The following is a 21032-nucleotide window of genomic DNA, read 5'->3' as shown; positions in this document are numbered from 1 at the left end:
GGCTTGATACCAGGACCCAGAGATCATGACCTGAACTGAAACCAAGAATTGGATGCTTAACTGACTGAGCCACCCAGGCACCCCCACTTTCTTGTTTTTAAATGGTCAGGCTCTTTATTCAGGGCAGTTGCACAGGACATAAGTTAGTCTGCATTCTGTCACAATTTTTCTCATTTTCCATAATGTTAAATCAACCTAAAATTTGATACAATATTGAAATACAATTGGAAGTGTATTGTAGTGGAGGATAGTATTTGACTTTTTTGGACGTTTTTCCTAGTATTTTTTAAAATTTTCACAGTAACTCTGTGACAGGACCTATTGTTTTTCATTTTATACATGAGAGAGTTCATAAGATTGGAGCAAGATTCTATAAATTGATACAAAGTACATGTTCTTAACCTGTATGTTAATGTTTGAATATGAATGCCTAATCAGTGCATTAGCACTATGGCTGCTGCTTTTCCTTCCCAAACCCTATCATCTTCCTTTAGGTACCTTTATCATAAATCTGTGATTTATTTCTTAGACTTCACCTTTCTTCTCCTTCTTCTTCTTCTCCTTCTTCTTCTCCTTCTCCTTCTTCTGGCTTCACACCTAATGTGGGCCTTAACTCACGACTCTGAGATCAAGAGTTGCACGCTCTACTGACTGAGCCAGCCAGTCATCCCTTCACATTCCTTCTTTACAGAGTATTTTGTCTTTGCACTGAAGGCCTTTTTGAGGAAGAAGCCAGAATATTTCTTGCTCTAGATGTCTAAGAATCCAAATTTAGGAAAGTGAATTTTGTAGTCACGAACTATGTTGAGGCTTAATGGTAATATACCTGTTTGCTCATCTATTCTCTTTCTCTTCTACCTTTTAATTTTGATTGATTATGTACAAAAAATTTTATTATTTTTTTTCCTTGAACCATCAGCCTTCCATGTGGGATCATTTTCCTTCTGCCTGTGGTACATTGTTTAGGATTTTTTTTAGTAGGGATCTTTTCTTAGTGATTGATCTTTGAACAAAAGTTTCACTTCTGCTGTCTGCCATGTATGGTTTTTTCAAGTCCCATTTAAAATGCAAGATTATGTAAGGTAGATTAGTCCCATCCTCAGCTGTTAGGTTGCTTTGTGGATACTCTAAAGTTTTTTTTACTTCTTTCTCTAGAAATGTGGGTTGACGTCACCCCTTGCAGATGACCCTTTTTCTCTTGTATTGTTTTCTTCTTTCATTTATAGTAATTTTAACATAAGGACCTACGGTAAGGTAAAGAAGATAAATGTGTGCTTAATGGGCCATATTGAACTGGAAGTGCTTATCAGTCATGTTTGAATTTCTTTAATTGTGGTGTACTGATAGAAATGTCCTCTGCTTCAACACTTGAATTTCTCTGAGACCTTACAAACTCTTAATACCTTTTGCATTTCCCAGCACCATTCATTCCTGATTCCTGAGTTTCATTTAATTTAGAGTTTGACTACCAGGCTGTTAAGATTTTCTCTTACATTTTTAAGAATTGCTAATTTAAGTAATCTTTTTTTTTAACCGTTTTATTCAAGTCATCCTCTGTTCACCATAAGTAATAATTGCAAAACTTAAATTGTTTAGTGCTGTTTCTAGCGTTCTGCATTCATCTGTGTTTGAGATCTTTATTCTTAGTTTTTGTTTTGTTGACTTGTGTACGTTCTTTAGAAAAGCTGTGTATTGCTGATTTAATTTCTGTGTTGTGTGCCCGAAGATTTCTTTCTTAGCTCTTATTTCTTGGGCCTTTTAAGGCCTCCAGGAAGTTGGAATGTTTGCCTTAGTAGGTGAGCCATGTGTTTAACTTGTAGGAAGATTGCTGTTTTTTTGCTCTAGGTCCTTGTTCTTTCGTACTTCACCATTATAATAAATGAAGCATCATACCGGCTGTGTATTTTGAGGAGTTTGAAGCCTCAGATGAACTTTGAGAGTACCTTCATGTCCCTACAAATCCTTGTGTAGTTGACTTTTGAGATGATTCAGTAGGAAGTTTGGTTTAGTTTGAGGTTGGGCATTCTCACAAACATGTAAGCAAGTCAGCATCTCACAGGATGTAACTTTATTTAATACATTATGCTAATTTTGATTTAGATTTTCTAACCGTTCTCCCCTTAAGTTCATTCTTTTACTCTGAGCTCTCCCACTGTGAAACTGATACTTTGAGAATTTTTCTAAGGGAGGAAAGACATACTTCACCACAATAATTGTGAACATGCTCACGTGTAACACCTACACTAACTAAACTCTAGGGGTATATATAAACTAAACTCTGTGGGCAGTTTTTCATATTTTAACTAAACTGCAGTTGTCTTGAGAAAAAAGATTTGAGTTAGCAGCTGTTACTCCTAGTACTATCTTCAGAAGGATTGATTTCATTGTCCTGTAACTTTTGCATAATGCCATCATTGTAGTTAGATGGCCAAGAAATACTGGAATGACTTGGTATTATGAGAATAGAATTCTGTTTTCTGTTAGTCATAACTTTAGTAGAAATTTAGAAATAGAGGGACGGTAGTTCCTTGTTTATTGGTAATAACTATGTAAGTGAGATAAGAATGAGAAGGAATTAGGAAAAATGTCTTTTTAAAATGGAGAAGGCAAAAATATAATGTACTTTATCTTCCAAGTCTTAGGTGCAACTAGGGTGAAATGTGCATTTAAAAAAAATTAAAAATAAGTTAGAAAGTAATTAATCTTGGTTTGGTCATAGTTAACATTCTAGGCCACTGTTGAGCTGAAATCATCTGTATTACTTGACATTGCTCAATTCTTGCTGTATTCTGTTTGATTATGTTGTAGCTTTATTTCTGAAGAAATACAGCTCATACTTATTTAGCTTAATTATTTTACCCAAGAAGCAGCTATTATTTTTAAATACAATCAAGGTTTGGAATATGCTGGTTTTTTGGTGGTTTAATTTTATGCTAAAATTTAAGCTGTGTGTAACTCTTGCTCGTGCTTTATTTATGCAGAATATCCTCCGAATCCTAAATCTAGAGCTCCAAGGATGCTGGTCATTAAGAAAGGTAATACAAAAGACTTACAGCTATCTGGATTCCCAGTGGTAGGAAATCTTCAGTCACAACCAGTTAAGAACGGGACTGGTCCAAGTGTTTATAAAGGCTTAGTCCCCAAACCGGCTGCTCCACCTACAAAAGTAAGTTCTAAATTGTTAAAAATGCAAGTTTTAAGTTGGTACCAGTTGAGTTACTTTAGGAAAAGAATGTTAAAAATTTTATACGAAAGTGAGGGGGTTGTTGTGGGGTACTGACTTTTAAGGGGAAAGAGTTCGTTGTCATTAATTTTAGTTACCTTTTAAATGGTATGTGTGTTTATCTGTGTATATGTTTTCTTGTTTCACTAGTAGTAAATGAAATCTAAAATTCTGTTTTGCCAGATGAATCTGTGATACATGTGCTTAATAATATATAGTGTTTCCTTGGTGTTCAGTTTTAGGTTTTTGGAGTTCCCACTTGTGTTTTCTTGATAATAGACAAAGCACACCCAACTTTAGGTTAATAAAACTTGGAAAAAAATAGTGTTGCAGCCAGGTATTTTTATTTGAGTGCCAGGCTTTGATTTTATTTGTAGAAAAAGGTAGAAATATGTAGAAATGATTAAGATGTAATACAAAAATAATTGTTTTGTTAGTTGCATGTAGTCATTTTTATTTTATAGTGTTCACTTTGTTATACTCTGTATAATCTTTTTGATACACATTAATGTTTGTATGTTTTTCTTCAGCCTACACAATGGAAAAGCCAAACTAAAGAAAATAAAGTTGGGACTTCTTTCCCTCATGAGTCTACATATGGTGTTGGCAATTTCAATGCTTTTAAATCAACTGCCAAGAATTTTAGTCCATCAGCAACTTCAGTGAAAGAGGTATGTCATCTGAAATTATTCCTGAGGAAGGCAGCATATCTTAATCATGATGATTTAATTAACAGTGGGCAGAAGGCATAGATTCATTAAATGAATACATTAAAATGAGATATTTCTATTCTTTCAGAGGACTTGATTCAGATAGTTGTTCTTTACTAATCATTTTTGCACTTCAAATATTTTTAAACAAAATTCCCAAGTATCCTAAAATGTAGAGAAAAAAGTCAATGAAATACCCACTTATCAATCAGTCACAAGTACAAATTTTTAAGAAAAGAATTATGACAGTTGCAATTTTGACATTTGTGATAGTTATGCTATGCTGTAAGATTGAAACATGACTAAAAATGAGGATTTGTATCATATAATCTTTTGGGGATGATGGACATTTTATTAGTGTTAACACTCAAGGGGCCAAAGAGGAGAAGAGGAAGGGGAAGATGCATATTGTTATTTTATGGACTTTGAATGTCTGGTAGCTTAAGTATCTCTTTGTCATTTGACCAAGTTTCTGAACTTCTAGACCAGGGAGTTTCCTGATTAGTGCAGGGTGAAAAGGCATTTGTTTTTATGTTGCTACATTTGAAATTGCTCTGTGTACTGTATTGGAACATCCTAGCTGTTCTGTTGTATTCCACTGTCAAAACAAAACACCAAAAACAAAAGGACTCTAGTACATGTCCCTCTCCATCTCACTCCTGCCCTACCACAGACATTTTCCTTGGTGAAATCCTACCTCATAAACTCTCCATGTATCTGTTTGTAAATAATCATAAAATAGATTTTATTGGAGTTATTATTAGAACCTTAGAACTCTGTGGAACACAGTTTTAAAAACCACTCCTGGGGTGCCTGGGTGGCACAGCGGTTAAGCGTCTGCCTTCGGCTCAGGGCGTGATCCCGGCGTTGTGGGATCGAGTCCCACATCAGGCTCCTCCGCTATGAGCCTGCTTCTTCCTCTCCCACTCCCCCTGCTTGTGTTCCCTCTCTCGCTGGCTGTCTCTATCTCTGTCGAATGAGTAAATAAATAAAATCTTTAAAAAATATATAAAATAAAATAAAAACCACTCCTATATGTATTATAGGCACATTTAAATAGGTTTGGGATCTGTTTTAGAAAATAGTATTTAAGCTCTCAATTTAGAACAATAGTTGTTGGTAGTGTTAGACCTTAATTGTTTTATAGGGTAAGAAAAAGATTTTTTTTTTTAAAGAAAATTCTGTTGCTTACTCATTCATTGGGATAAATAAAACAGGGATGGGGAAAACAGACTTTAAAATCAATTTTGTATTGTGAATAGGGTGAAATAGGAAGTTGTGGTAGTTGTTAACTTTATATTGAGATTGTCTACGTATTAATATTTCTGAATTTTTTTCTTAGTGTAATCGCTCAAATTCCGCTTCACCTGTTGACAAACTTAATCAGCAGCCTCGTCTAACCAAACTGACACGTATGCGCACTGATAAGAAGAGTGAATTTTTGAAAGCATTGAAAAGGGACAGAGTAGAAGAGGAACATGAAGATGAAAGTCATGCTGGCTCAGAGAAGGTAATTGAACTAGCAATAACTCTTGGTTTGACATTCACATGTCATTGAAATATTTGGGCAGGTATCATTTAAGACCTTTGAATAAACTTTGATCAAAATAGTCATCTTCCTGAAAGGAAGGCTAGTTTACTATTTGTATAAAGAATGACTTCTTTTCTGAAGTAGATTTTTATCATTCTCTTGTTCTATGCAAAAATAATGTTTTCTTTTCTATTGTCCATCTTGCCTACCTCATCCTGTTGATTTGCCTTTCTTGAATAAATGTGAAGACAGAAAGCTGTGGGTATCTTTCACAGCTTAATTTTATATCTTCTGAGGTCTCCTAAATTTATTGATGATAATATTTATGTATTACATGGAAATCTAACCAGAATCTATTAAAGATTTCAACAGCTACGTATTCTCTAACTCATTCTTTTTTTTTTAACTCCCTAAAAATCAGGATGACGATTCATTTAATTTGCATAACAGCAACAGTACTCACCAAGAAAGGGATATAAACCGAAACTTTGATGAAAATGAAATTCCACAGGAGAATGGCAATGCCTCAGTAATTTCCCAGCAGATCATTCGGTCTTCAACCTTCCCACAAACTGATGTTCTTTCCAGTTCACTTGAGGCAGAACACAGGTTAGTATTCATTTTTATTTTTTTTCTCTGCATGTTTTACATCCAGGATTTTGATATTAGTATAGAAATGTGATTTATTTAACAGTTTTATTGAGCTATTTACCACAAGTATCCCCCATTTTAAGTGTACAGTTACTTGATTTTTGGTGTATTCAAAGCTGTGCAACTGTCATCACATTTATTTTACATTTCTATCTCCCCTAAAAGAAACCCTGTTCTCATTTGCATTTATTTCTCCTTTTTCCTTCATGTCCTAGGCAACTACTAATCTATTTTCTTGCCTTTGCTGGATATTTTGTATAAATAGAATCATACGTTAGTGTTTTATGTTTTGGCTTCTTTCACTTAGCATTATGCTTTCAAGATTCATGTTGTAGCGTGTATCACTACCTTGTGTATCTTTATAACAGTACACTGTATGGCTCTATTACACTTTGTTCATCAGTTTAGATGAGTATTGAGTTGTTTGTACTTGGTGAGTATTCTGGATAATGCTCCTGTAGGAACATTCCATGTACAAGTTTTTGTATGGACATGTTTTTAGTTCTTTTGGTGGGTAGATACCAGGAGTGGAATTGCTAGGACATAAACTTACCATTTTGAGACTGCCAAACTATTTTCCAAAATGACTGTACCATTTTACCTTCTTATCAACCATATATGAAGGTTCCAGTTTCTGCATATTTTCACTGACACCTGTTACCATCTCTCTTTGATTTAGCCATTCTAATGGATATGAAGTGGTATCTTTTTGTAGTTCTTGATAATGCATTTCCCTTAAAAATCAGTGTTGACTGTGTTGAGTATCTTTTCAACTACTTCCTGCCATTTATATGTCTTCTGTGAAGAAATAATCTGTTGAAAATCTTTGCCTGTTATTAAATTGTATTTGTCTTGTGTAAGAGTTCTGTATGTATTCTGTATGTATTCTGTACATATTTTGAATATAAGTCTTTAATCCTATATAATTTGCCGATATTTTTTCCCATTCTGAGTTTGTTCACTTTTTCAGTGGTCCCTTTTGAAATGAAAAACTTTAAATTTTAATGAAGTCATTTTTATCAGTTTTTTCGCGTTTATTCCTTATTGTACGTTTTGTGCATGTTGTGAGGCATAAGGGTCCAAATTCATCCTTTTCCTTGTGGATATCCAGTTGTTTCAACATGTGATTTATTTTTTGTTGCAAACTTTCAAGAGTAGTTGTGCTTTCATTATTACGGTCTTTAAACTGTTTTTAAATAGGGAACTCTTAAGTGAGTTAGTCTAAGAATTGAAGAATAATGAAGTCCAGAGTGAACTTTTATGTTTTTTTTCTCCTGTGATTCTAGAGGTAAGAGCAGGTATTTTGTAGAAATGACTTACCCTTTATGTGGTCTTGAAATAAACCACATGGTTCAGCATTAGTAAGTGAAGGATTTGTGGACTTCTACTTAATTCCTTTTGATTTTTTTGTTGTTTTAATTAAGCAGATTTATTGAAGCTTTAATTGTAGTAAGAAAAACAGTTCAACTGGTTTCACTCAAGCACCATGAAGGGAGAAATTATGACCCTCTTTACCATATATACTCGTATTAATTTAGATTACTATTCAGTCTACAGTTTTCATTTTTTTCTGTTAAAGATCTTATTTATTTGAGAGGGGGGTAGAGAGCATGAGCTGGAGGAGGGGCAAAGGGAGAGAGAAAAGCAGACTTCCCTTTAAGCAGGGAGCCTGATATGGGGGCTGATCTTATCCCAGTATCCTAAGATCCTGACCTGAGATGAAGGCAGATGCTTAACCAACTGAGCCACCCAAGCACCCTTACAGATTCCATGTTTATAGGCTTTTTTCCATACATATTTTTGGAGTTTTTCAGTGTAACTACTAAAGCAATACAATGCTAATATGTACACTTAATATTGTGATATATTACCCTGTAATTGCTTTGTGTAAACAATTGTTTTTCCATTAAAAATTTTTACATCCTGAGATGCCTGGGTTGCTTAGTCCATTAAGCGTCTGTCTTTGGCTTGGATCATTATCCCAAGGTCCTGGGATTGAGTCCCACATCGGGCTCCTTGCTCAGGGGGAGTCTGCTTCTCCCTCTGCCTGCCGTTCCCCCTGTTTGTGTTCTCTCTCTCTGACAAATAAATAAAATGACTTTACTTTCTGTTTAGTTTAATGCCATTTCTCTTAGAACTTTATTTAATTCTAAGACAGTGGGGATGTAGGCTATACCTCTGTGGAATAACTTTTAAAAAATTTATATTAAACACCCCTTTAAGTCTTTGTCTTTCTGGTCCAATTCATACATTATTCTTTATCTCCATGATGGTTTTCCCTTTACCAAATCATGTCTTGCTCTTTTTAGATGTGGCTGTAACTGTTGTATATGAGAACACAGGCATTTGTTTTAATTTTGTAATCCTCCTATACTAACTGGGGCTTCCTTTTACCTGAAATAATTTATTGCGTGGATGATAAATGTGAATGCCCATTTGATGACAGTTAATTTAACTAGATTAATTTTAAGCTAACTTAACTAGGTAGTATCTTTAAATTTACTTGTTTGGGCAAACTATCTTGTTACTATGCATTTAGTATAAATGGTTCAGTAACCACATGGGGTTTTTATACCCACCCCTAAAGGGTAGAATTCCCTTTACCTCATGATATAGTTTGACTTGTGACTCTGATCCTAGAGAGTAATGGCTGCAATGTCATATGTGCAGAAACTAGTAAACAATAATTCCTTTTTAAAAAGATAGGTGTAAGTAGACATTTCAGTATTTTTTCCCATTCTAGTAGAAATACTGTATACCTCCTTTGAAGCTACTATTCTGTAGTATGGATATAATTCATGAAACTATTTACCTATTGATCAGGGATCCTTCCCTGTGTTTGTTTTTTTACAAATAGTGCTTGTGTGAGGCACCTGGATGCCTCAGTTAGGTCAGCATCCGGCTCTTGATTTTGGCTCAGGGTCATGAGATCAAGCCCCTTGTCACATTCTGCGCTTCAGCCTGGAGTTTGCTTTGAGATTCTTTCTTTCTCTCTGTCCCTCCCCCGTCCTTGTGCTCTTATCTTTTCTCTCTCAAAATAAGTAAAATCTTAAAAAAAAAAAATAGTGCCCTTGCGAACATCCTTGTATTTATATCCTTAAATATTTGTGTGTGTATAAAACAAACTACTAGGAATGCAGTTCATAGGTCAGATGGCACACATAATTAAAATGATCAGATTCTGCCATGTTAGTGCTCGAAGATGTTTTTCCAGTTTCCATTCTCACCAGTAGTCATTAAATATTTCTAGTCAGACAGTAGAAGAGAACAAGTCTTGTGTAGAGAAAAGAAAGTATACAAGCCAGATGTTCTAATGATAGTAAAAGATGAGTTTTTTAGGGAGATACAGTGTAGGCAATAAAAGAATGAAGTTAAATAATTTACTTGTAGAAACTGTTAAGGCTGTAGTAAAAATTGAAACTTAATAGTAAAGTCGAAGCTTAGTATCTTTTTGTTTTTGTGTTTGCCTTCAGTATTTTTTAGCAAAAGAAGGTTGAGTGAGCCACAGTTACTTAGAAAATATTTTTATAACCCCAGTACCTACAATGAATGATTTAATGTTATTATTTCTTCATCTGCAGACGTAGTGTAGAAAGCAAAGAAAGTTTTTTCTTTGGTCCATGAAGATGCAGGGAAGAGAGACTTGACGTTCCATACCTCAACAAAGTTTGGTCCTCTGCCGACTACTAACAGGAGAAAATGGGAGATATAGGATTTAGAAACTAAGCCAAATAGAGCAAGAAGAGGAGATCCAAAATTGGAATAAACTCTTGGTGGGGAGCGTTTGGTGGGGAACCCATGGTGCATAAAGCGATTATCAGTGATGACTACCTGAATATTACATTATATATGTCTCTTTTTTTTTTTTTTTTTACGACTTTATATTATTTTGTGGAGATGTTGCACATGCTAAAAAGGATCCCAAGTCAATAAAAAGAGGAAGTAAACCTGTCACTACTTTGGAACCCTTTTAATTTGAATTTCTTACCTTGAGTTTTCTTTGTACTTTGTATAGTATATGTTTGTAAGTGTTCTACAGATGCACATTAATACATTATTTTTGAGGTAACAAAGTTGATGCCTTCTGTTAGATTTTGGGTTTTATTTCTCTGAAAATGGAGTGATAACTATTTTTCCGTGGCTTCAGATTTCCTGTAAACTTTGTGATTCTTAAGTTATGTGCATATTAAGTACTTATATTGGTTGAATTTTAACAAATCAGGTGTCAGTGGTACAGTTCTCAAGGAGGACAATTCTTAGTTCACATGTGTAAACTAAAATATAAAATGAAAAATACATGAAGCGTATAAAATATTAAAAACATATATATTGTTAGTTTTGCTGTCAAGTTTCAATATGTCATCACTATAGTGAGGATAGCTTGAATGTGAATGATTTCACATTTCACTCATTTGATGCCAGAGAAATTCAAGGGAGTTTAGGATGATTTCATGACTTGAGTACCAGTCAGAAGGAGTAATTCAGAGCTAAATTAAATCTTTAAAAGTGAAACATTAATAGGACAAGAAGTGGGTGTGAAAGGGATATTTAGTGTTGAATACATACCTAGTTTGTTTTAGGGGGCAGTGAGTGAGCTTTCTTGAGGGAGTGCGTAGTCCTTAATGGAATTAGAGATGACATTGAAGAGGCAGGCCTTAGATCTATTAAAGCATCTTCATTGCTTGAGAAGAAGAAATAGCTCAGGGAAGTGAAGGAATTTGCCTTTGGCTTATATACCTGTTTGTGATAGAGTAGAAGTTATGACCCAAGTCCTCTGCTTCTAAACCTATGGTTTTTCTAATGTAAGAAATTTGAATTTGTGGTCATGGTGTTAAAGTTAAGGAGTTTGTTCTTTAGGAAGTGGGAAGCAATTGGAGACACTTAGCAGAGGGTAGTTATTATAAAAGTCTAAGGTATATGGGTGACATGGTAATAGTTTGAGAGAATGAGGAGAGATGCTAATGAAAAAGCAAAGGTACAGATCACTGTCACAGTATATTACTAACTGTGGGGCAAAGTATTTGTTTTGAAAGCTATTCCAGAAACAGTTTACAGTTAACACCCACTGGAAGGAAGGGGAAAGGTGTGAGATTGGGCATTTAGGAATGCTTGTCTTTTATACAGTTTGAAATAACCTGTTTCATTTGCATTATTGTTTAGCTAACATTCATTTTTTTTTTTTTTAAGATTTTATTTATTTATTTGACAGAGATAGAGACAGCCAGCGAGAGAGGGAACACAAGCAGGGGGAGTGGGAGAGGAAGAAGCAGGCTCATAGCGGAGGAGCCTGATGTGGGGCTCGATCCCATAACGCCGGGATCACGCCCTGAGCTGAAGGCAGACGCTTAACCACTGTGCCACCCAGGCGCCCCCTAACATTCATTTTTTAATAGTGAAACAAAGGATCTAGCAAAAGTAGTTAGATTGTTTTACCAATCTAGGTCTGCAGACTCTGAACTAGGTGGCATTGGGAATGGAAATGCTGTTCCATAAGAAGCCGTCTAGGTTAAAGAGCGAAGACAGTGTGTTGGAAAAGAAGTGTTGAACTATTGAAAGGAATGAGAGGAATAGTACTTGACAACAATTTGTGACATTTTGGTCTAGAGGGTTTGGTGCAATATAAACTAACTTGGAAGGAGAAAACCAGAATTCTCTGCTTCTTTGCCATCAAGTAGGCAAGTTATTTTACTTATGTCATCTTGATTCTTTATATGTAAAATAAGGATGTTGTGTTAAATTTTATTCAGATTCTCTGAGCACTGGTATTCTGTGAGATTATTTGAAAAGGTACAAGACCTTTGTGGCAGGCTCAAGTTGAAAGATGAGTAGGTATAACTAGAATAACAAATACGTAAGAGAGATAATTAACAAAAAACCAGTACAGACAGATCAGTACAATATATGTGGCTGTGTAAGAAACAGACTTTGAAATAGTTGAGTCAAATGCATCAGCTATGACTATGATTTTCATATTTGCCTGACTGAAAAAAAGTCATTGGTTCCCTGCTAATGATTTTTTTTAAGCTCTCTTTGCCTAAGATGGAGGTATTCTCTTTAAAAATTGGAAGGAAAAGAGTATAACCGTATTATTTATTTTACTTACTTTGATCCTAATTAAGAGCTAAATATGAGAAATGTTACTGTAGAGCACAATGCCCCTTTCTTATTGAAATATGTGTTGAGGTTGATGACTGGCATGCATGTAAGAGGTGATATCAACAGATAAATACACTATAAAATGCGAAGTAGGAGGTAAGATAGCTCAACCATTTCAAAGTAAAAAACCTAATGAGTAGCTAAGAATATGATAGATTGTGATGATATTAAAGAAAACCAAGAGGAATATTGCTTTTACTTTTAATTTAAGTTTTTAGCAGTTTTTTTTTTTTCGGTTTCTGAGCTAGAGACCCTTTTGCAAATTTCCAGCCTAGAGAACCTCTGACAACAAAGTTAAAGCAATTGCACAGTTGATTCTTAATCTTTTCTAAGTTTATTGGGCTTTAATCTTACGTGTTCATTTTCAGAAAGATTGAAAGCATAAAGTTCTTTTTTATGTGTTTTGTGTTATGTGCTCTATGTTGGAGAGCAGTGGCATGTAATATACATTATGTGTATAATGGATCTGGATGGCGTTTTCTTGGACACAATAGAAATGGTATTATCCTACTTGGGTGGAGCTCTAAATTAAATTTACCTATTTCCCTACCTTCTTTTCAGATTGTTAAAGGAGATGGGCTGGCAAGAAGACAGTGAGAATGATGAAACATGTGCTCCCTTAACTGAGGATGAAATGAGAGAATTCCAAGTTATTAGTGAACAGGTGAGGGGACTTGGATCATACAAGTTCACTTTGAATTGCCTTTCCTTAATCAGAACAACATATTATACTAAGCATTTTTAAAGGGAAGGGAGGTTTTACACCTTTCTGTGTAGGAATTTATTAGACATCACAGTATATGTCAGAATTGCCTTTGTTTTAAACCAGTCTGCAGTGCTTAGGGATTAGTATAAATAATATGTCTATGACTTGTCATGTTCCAGACATTTTTTTTTTCTTAATAATATGGGGATAAGAAGTAAAAAGCATGAGTAGCTTCCCAGATAGCTTCACCTTTTATCCTTTTCCTTGCATAAAAATATTTCAAGTTCTGAAACATTTGTTTTTTGTCTCCATCGTTTCCTTTTTGAAAGAATATTAGGAAATGTTTGATAGAATTGGAATTGCTGGATCATATGGTTGTGTTTAACTTTTGAGGACCCACCATACCATTTTTCCACAGTAGCTGTACCATTTTACATTCCCACCAATGGTGCTCAAGAATTTATTTAAATTACCACTATCCTAATGGTTGCCAAGTGGGTATCTCACTGTGGTTTTAATTTTTTCTTCAGTATTGGTTAGTGATGTTGAGCATCTTTTCTTGTACTTATTGGCCATTTGTGTATCCTCTTTGGAGAAACATTTATTCAAGTACTTTTGCCCATTTTTAAATCAGGTTGTTGTTGAGTTGTGGTACTTCTTTATATATTGTGGATTTTAACTCCTACGTGATACACAAATATTTTCTCACATTCCGTAGATAGCCTTTTTACTCTTTTTGATTATATTCTTTGATGCATAAAAGTTCTGAATTTTTGATGGGGTCCAGTTTACCAGTTTTTTTCCTTAGTTCCCCCTACTATTACTATCATATTCCAGAAATCATTGTCAAACCGGATGTCATGAAGCTTTTCTCCTGTGTTTTTTTCTTAGTGTTCGATAGTTTTGGTTCTTAGGTTTAAGTCTTTGATCCATTTGAGTTAGTTTTTGTTTGTGTTATAAGGACCTGCCTTCATTCTTTTGGATATATCTGTCAGAACTTTGTAAAAAAATCATTTGAGTATGCAGTCGCTCCTTGAAGAACACAGATTTCAACTGCATGAGTCTACTTAGATGGCAAATTTAATTTACAGTACTGTACATGTATTTTTGTTATTGTCTTAACATTTTCATATTTTTACCTTTATTGTAAGAATACTGTATATAAAATGTATAACATACAAAAAGTGTACAAAACAGTCTTTCTGTTATTTGTAAGGCTTACTGGTCAACAGTAGACTGTTAGTTAAGTCAAAAGTAATGCATGGATTTTTGACTCCATGGGGTTGGAGGGGGCAGGTTGGTGCCCCTAACCTTTGTATTGTTCAGGGATCAACCATATATGCAAGGGTTTATTTCTGGGCTTTCTATTCCACTGGCATTTTCTCTTTGATAATCTGCCAGTACCACATTGTCTTGATGACTTCAACTCTGAAATAAGTTTAGAAACCAGGAAGCATGAAACTTCCAACTTTGTTGTTGTTTTTAAAACATTATTTTGGCTATTTGGAATCCCTTGAGAGTCCATATTAATTTTAGAATGGGTTTTTCTACTTCTGCAGAAAATACTTTGGGATTTTTATAGGGATTGCATTTAATCTGTAGATTGCTTTAGATAATATTCACGTCCTAGTAATAAGTCTTTTAATCCAGGAGTATGGACTGTTTATACATTTATTGGTGTTTTTAAAATTTTTTCAGCAGTAATTTATAGTCAGTAGTGTACAAATTTTTGGCCTCTTGGTTAAGTTTATTCCGTATGTTTATTTCTAAGTGTTTATTCTTTTTAGTACTGTGGTGAATAGAATTGTTTTATTTCCTTTTCGGATTATTCATTGTGACAGAAGCACAGCTGACTTTGTGTGTTGATCTTCAGTGTACAGTTTTGCTATAGTCTCAGTTCTTGTGTGGAATCTTTAGGGTGTTCTGCATATAAAGTCATGTTGTCTGTGAACAGATCATTTTACTTCTTTTCCAATTTCATACTTCTTCCTTCCCAGTTTAAATTTTTTATTCAGAAATTCTTAGTGAACCATGGTATTTTCCATAACATGGTTATGAAGCTAATGCAGGGTAATAGTTTTAAGGGATTTTTTGTCTTGTTTATTATACTGTATATTTTACATAAAAACATTGACTTTAAGCATACAGTGGGACAAGTCTTGACAGAGGTATAACCATCATCCCCCTTGGCATTCAGTTCTACTCCCAGCTGCAATCCCTGGCAGACATCAATTTGTTTTCTTTCGCCATAATTTGCCTCTGGCATGTTTTAGTAATTGAACCAAGTACAGTATAGTCTTAGATTTGGCTGCTTTTTTCCTTTTGAAAGTAGTCCATTGTATGGATTTACCAGTTTGTGAATCTGTTTAAACAGTTCTGAATCTGGTGAAAGCCACCAGGTACCATTACCATAAGTTAGTAGTTCCAAAGAACACAAATACTGTCTGACCAAGATAGTTGGCTTTCAACTTTGTGACTTTGTAACTGAGGCAGGCAGATAAAATCTGACAGAGTAATATAAAAATATTTTGCATTCTCTATGTTGGAGAGTAGTGGCATGTACGTATAGTGTCTAAATTTTTGTGAACTAATAAGGACATGGATATGTTTATATTAATGATGACATATCATTTGACACAGGTACCCGAAAAACCATTAGGGCTTGATGCTGTTTATTAAAGGTTTTATATTTTATCTGATAACAGAGGAGACTCTGATTTCAAACTCAACGTTTTTTAAATTATACCCAAGAGACTATGGATTTTTACATAGATGAGCTCCTTCATAGAGTGACATTTTAATGCAGGTAGAGGGATTTCCATATAGAGCAGAATGTGATTGATTTCAAAATATTGAAGGTGAGAGCAGAAGAGAACGAGCCAGTGTGCTGGAGGTTTGTGTGTGTGTGTGTGTGTGATGTGAAACAATTGTTTGTACATAATGAAGTACAGGTGTAGTATTAAGTATACATTGGAAGGGTAGTTTGGAAGACCAGAATCAGGATGATTTGTTGGGAATATATTGTAATAATTAGAGGAGGGATAAGTGAGGGCCTAAAATAGAGAAATGATAGTAAAAAATGGTCTTGATGAGACTAAGATCTGAAATAGAATCAGCAGGATTTTGAAATTTTTAACCTATGAGCTGATAATTGTATGATTATAAACAGTACAGGAGGAGCTGGTTTTTAGAAAGCTTTTAAAAAGAAAATGCTAAGTTAGATGTTTGTGGGCACAGTACAGACATCTAGGAAAAACAGAGAAAAAGATTTAGGTTTTTTTCTTTTTTTAAAAGATTTATTTAATAGTTCACACAATGGGGGGAGTGGCAGAGGGTGAGGCACAAGCAGACTCCTGGCTGACCGTGGAGCCCTATATGGGGCTCCATCCCAGGACCCTGAGATATCATGACCTAAGCTGAAGTCAGACTCAACTGACTGAGCCACCCAGGTGCCCCTTTCCCCTTTTTTAAAATCAAAGTTCTCCAGCTGATTTCAGGCTGTGGAAAGATGAGGTAGCATTGATGTTATACATATGTGAAAAGCAAGGATAGAACTTTGGGGAATGGTAAAGATGTAGCTTTAAGAAAGGGTCAAGGTGTATTCGTAATCATCACAGTGGCTGAGAACACCAGGGGATACGTACGTGGGCTTTGGTTTTTCTCAGTAAAGGTAGTATGAGGTTATTTGTTCAGAGTGAAAGGGAGGTAGCGTAAGCTGTATAATTTAGGTAGAAAAGAGAATCTGCTATGGAAAATAGAGAAATAGGGAGGGCAAAAGGAAAATTGAGGGCTGAGACTCGAGACTTGTTATTTCTTGTTTGTCAGAGTCTATAACAAAATAAGCTGTGATATAAGTGGCTCTTTTCGTTTGGATCCTAACCTAATATTCAAGATTTAATGACTGAAAAAAAAAAAAAAAGACCCTCTATAATATGAAACTTCTAGACAGGTCCAAATAATGATATATAAGTGGATTTGGTCTTAAGAAGGTTTATTCAGAGATTTTTATGGTGTAAATTACCAGAGACTCGTTTTTCATGAAAGAAATTCAGAAGACCAGAGTTACTAGAGAGTATAATGTTACTATTATTAATGTAACTTAATTTCGTGTCTTTAAATTTTGTTTCTAATTTGGATCAACCACCCCCACCCAATTTGTGATCTTTGGGCCCAGTTCTTATTTATTGCCATCTAACCCCTTTAGTTCTGATTTCTCATTTTCAGAAATGGAAGACTATTTTCCCCCAGTATTAGAATCTCTGTGGTTAAGCAAAGGGCTGTATTTGAATTTGTTATTTTGTGCACCTTATTAGAATACTTACCTGCTGGGGCGCCTGGGTAGCGCAGTCGTTAGGCGACTGCCTTCGGCTCAGGGCGTGATCCTGGCGTTCCAGGATTGAGTCCCACATCAGGCTCCTCCGCTGGGAGCCTGCTTCTTCCTCTCCCACTCCCCCTGCTTGTGTTCCCTCTCTCGCTGGCTGTCTCTCTCTGTCAAATAAATAAATAAAATCTTTAAAAAAAAAAAAAAAAAAGAATACTTACCTGCTGGAATAGTTTGTATTCTACTTATTCTGCAAAGTGTGAATAAAGCAGTTTGTAGGGAATAGTCCAGTTTGGTCAGAATAATAAAAATAACAGCTAAAGGTTAATGGCTGCTGCTTTTATTCTGGTTAGCATCTGAAGGTATTCAGTACAACTTTCACCTCAGGAAGTGAAAATTTGGAAAGGATTTTTTAGTACCTTAACAAGTGATAGGGTTTTATCCATGCCAACCCTGTCTGGATTGACAATCTGTGCTCTTTCCACTATGCTAATAAACACTAATTTTATTTATTTACTTTTTGGTTTGGTAGATGTTAATTGTGGTTCTCTAAAAGGTAAGGATTTATTCCTAGGAAATACTTCCTTAGGACAGTTGGATCAATAAACTGTATTTAACTTGTTTTCCAGAAATGATACCTGGAATTTTCAGGGTAGAATACAATTTTATTAATGTGTTCATGGTTACATTGAATTATTAACAGTATTCTTAATTTATAAAGTAACCCCTGGAGGATAGATTATGTATTTTAATATATTGTTTTTGGTCTTTTAGTTACAGAAGAATGGTCTGAGGAAAAATGGTATTTTGAAAAATGGCCTGATCTGTGACTTCAAGTTTGGACCCTGGAAAAACAGCACTTTCAAACCCACTATTGAGAATGATGACACAGAGACAAGTAGCAGTGACACATCAGATGATGACGATGTGTGAAGGATTTCCTGACAGCTTTAGAAATTTTAGTGTGATACATCTCTCATACAGTTTGGGGTGAATTGTAAAAATGAAGAACTATAATTTATGTAGTAAAATACCCCATTAGAAGATGATTTTTTTGAGGGACTTCACTATGAAGAAAACCAAGAATGTTGTGTTGGGCTGTGTTGAACATTATTTCTTTGTAAATGAATGTTGTAGAAATGAGGACTTTGGTTGATCCAACATTGACTTTCTTCATCACTGCAGCATTTCTCTGACTAGCAATGTGACGATGTAACAAATGAGATTTTCTCATTTAATAATAAAAAATTGTGTAATGTTTTGCAAAGCTTCTGTCTTAAAATGTCCAGGTCTTAAGAAAAAAAGGCAGCTTACACTGTTTTGCTTGCAGAGTCATACCTTTTTCGTACAATGGAAATCCTGAAGTCCACTTTGTGCCCCCCACCCCCAAAAGGACAATGTAGCATGTTGGCTAAAACTGGAGCAAAGTGCACTAAAACATTAATTTCCTGAACTCAAGTGTTGTACTAGTCACCTTTTAAAACATAAATTGCTCTTTAGCCATTTGTAGTTTGGTAAACGTTACAGGAAAGACTTGACACACTTTCTTCCAAATTTTAAGAGGTGATTTTCAAGAACTTTATTTGGGTATGTTGTCAGACCAGGACTTTCAGAGTTGATGGAAGAGTCTTGTGGGAAAACTTATTTTGATAAATTATTACACATGCAGAAAAACTGATCACACTGACTGGATCTGTCCACACATGGAAAATAAACTGGATTTTCAGAATATTGTTGTTCTCTCTAGTGTTCGAGGTTTTGGTTTCTAAACACATAATATGCTTTATTTACTTATTAAAACAAAGTTATACTTTCTTTATCAAAGATAATGATTACTTTCTTAGTTTACAAAAAGAAAGTTAATGGAAAATATCCTTTTTATTATCAAATGCTTAACAAGTTTATTAAAATGAATGTTAAATAGTCACTTTATTTTTCACTTGCATATTTTAGAATCATTACTGTTTCATTGCTGACTGGAATAGTAATTTGGCTCTGTATATTTGTATTTTGATTTTTCTGGTTTTGTTTACCTGGCATTTGCTTATAGCTTTCCTTATCCCATTTCCATCCCGGTTTAAATATATGCTGTTTGTAAAGGGTGTAATCTCAGAGTAAGAATGTAGGTTTTCTGTTACCATAAGCTAATCGTCAGAGTTTTTTCTTGTTTTAAATTATATTTTCTCAGAAGGCTGCAGTGTTTTTGCTGTTTCTACCTCAAGATCCTGCCCAAACTCCCCAGCTTTCAAGAGAAGCCAGACTTTTTGTTCACACCGAGACTGGTGGTGATGGGGAAATTAAGGAAAAAAAAAAAAAACCAAAAAAAAACACAAAAAACAAAAGCACAGTTTTATCCCCACAAAACTCAGAGTATGAGTAAGAGTGGTAACAAAGTATTAAATAGATCTTAAAGTTATCTTTTAAATAGATTCTTATATACCACAGTTCAATCCAGTCACCTAGCATTAAATGTAATATTACATCCACAGGAGGACATAAAGTATGTTTTGACAAAGCTCTGTCACTATCACATAATGAATGTTTGGGAGACTCTTAGATTGGTTAACAGATTAATGAACTCTATCAGATAGAAAATGTATTTGCTAACATAAGCTAGAAGGGACCTGAGAAATGTGGTTTACATTAAAAATCTGCCTTCACTGTTTCCACTGAATAGCTTTCAGAAAAGATTTTTTAAGAAAAGTTTTCTGGCATCTTCTGCTTTATATTCAGATAAATTTTTTTTTGCCTTAATTCTCATCAGCAGTTAAGTAATGTTTATTGTGTATTCATGGCGTTGATATGGAATGTGTTTAGTAGTTTACCTTTTATGAGCATGGTAAGATACAGTGGTGTGGTTATTCTACTTATTAAATGATAGGACTAAGTTTGATTACTGAGTGGGTGGATCCATACAAAGTATTTCAATAGAACCATTAAAGCTTAGCATAATTTTAACTTGCTCTCTGAATAATGGGTAGCTGGTAAAGAATTTGGACCATATTGTTTGAAAAGGAGCTTGTAAGTACAGAAACTAATTAAATTGCACACCCAGTGTGGAATTGTTGAACTCAGAAATACGCCTTGGAGGTCTGGGAAAAAAAAAAAAAAAACGTACTTTGGGCTGCTTACGCAGTTTCTCTGTGGCAGGTTATTTTTTTACAATCCACTTAAAGTATAAATTGACATAAACTACACATTTAAGGCATATACTTTGATAAGCTTTGACATTTGCGAAACCATCACTGCAATCAAGGTAGTGAACAATACCTGTCACCCCCCCCAGAAGTTTTTTTTGGTGTCCCCTCCTTTGTAATTCTTCCCTCTTATTACCACCACCCTCTCGGCACTTCCTCCCCCTTTTTTGGTATGAAATGTAATTAATGAGCAAAAATCTTATGGTAATGGGTTTAAAATAGTATTCAAAAATTGTATCTTGCTTTATATTAAGATAAGAATTAGAATTATTTATATTTCCAAAAATCTATTTCTATTAAAGTTGAAATAAATGTAGTAGTGTTAACCTAAAAATCAGATTGATTTGAAAACATCAGATTTATATTAACTATTAAAAATTCAATGTCTTGAAGGGCCTGGTTCCTATAAACAAATGCTTTTAAGTTCCTTTTGCTAGTGTTTATTATGTACTGTTGTGAGAATGTGGTCATATGAACATATTTTAAACTTAGGAATATGTCATAAATGACTTGTTTTTGACTCAAAAACCATCATTA

The 21032-nt window shown here is 34.6% G+C and overlaps 1 protein-coding gene across 2 annotated transcripts in view; it reads left to right on the top strand.

Moving 5' to 3' along the window:
- Positions 1-19024, top strand: part of GPBP1 (GC-rich promoter binding protein 1) — a 71835-nt gene extending 52811 nt beyond the window's left edge. For both annotated transcript variants that reach the window (XM_008691398.2, XM_008691399.2), the window contains 6 exons: positions 2982-3166; positions 3754-3894; positions 5276-5443; positions 5886-6073; positions 12833-12935; positions 18073-19024. In XM_008691398.2, the coding sequence (XP_008689620.1) occupies positions 2982-3166; positions 3754-3894; positions 5276-5443; positions 5886-6073; positions 12833-12935; positions 18073-18231 (944 nt within the window). In that variant the 3' untranslated portion in view covers positions 18232-19024. The remainder of the gene's footprint in view (positions 1-2981; positions 3167-3753; positions 3895-5275; positions 5444-5885; positions 6074-12832; positions 12936-18072) is intronic.
- The last annotated feature ends 2008 nt before the right edge of the window (positions 19025-21032 follow it).

The sequence above is a fragment of the Ursus maritimus genome, unplaced genomic scaffold (genome assembly GCF_017311325.1).
Source record: "Ursus maritimus isolate PB19 unplaced genomic scaffold, ASM1731132v1 scaffold_5, whole genome shotgun sequence".
NCBI classification, from domain to species: Eukaryota; Metazoa; Chordata; class Mammalia; order Carnivora; family Ursidae; genus Ursus; species Ursus maritimus.
This window is presented reverse-complemented; position numbering and strand designations above follow the sequence as displayed.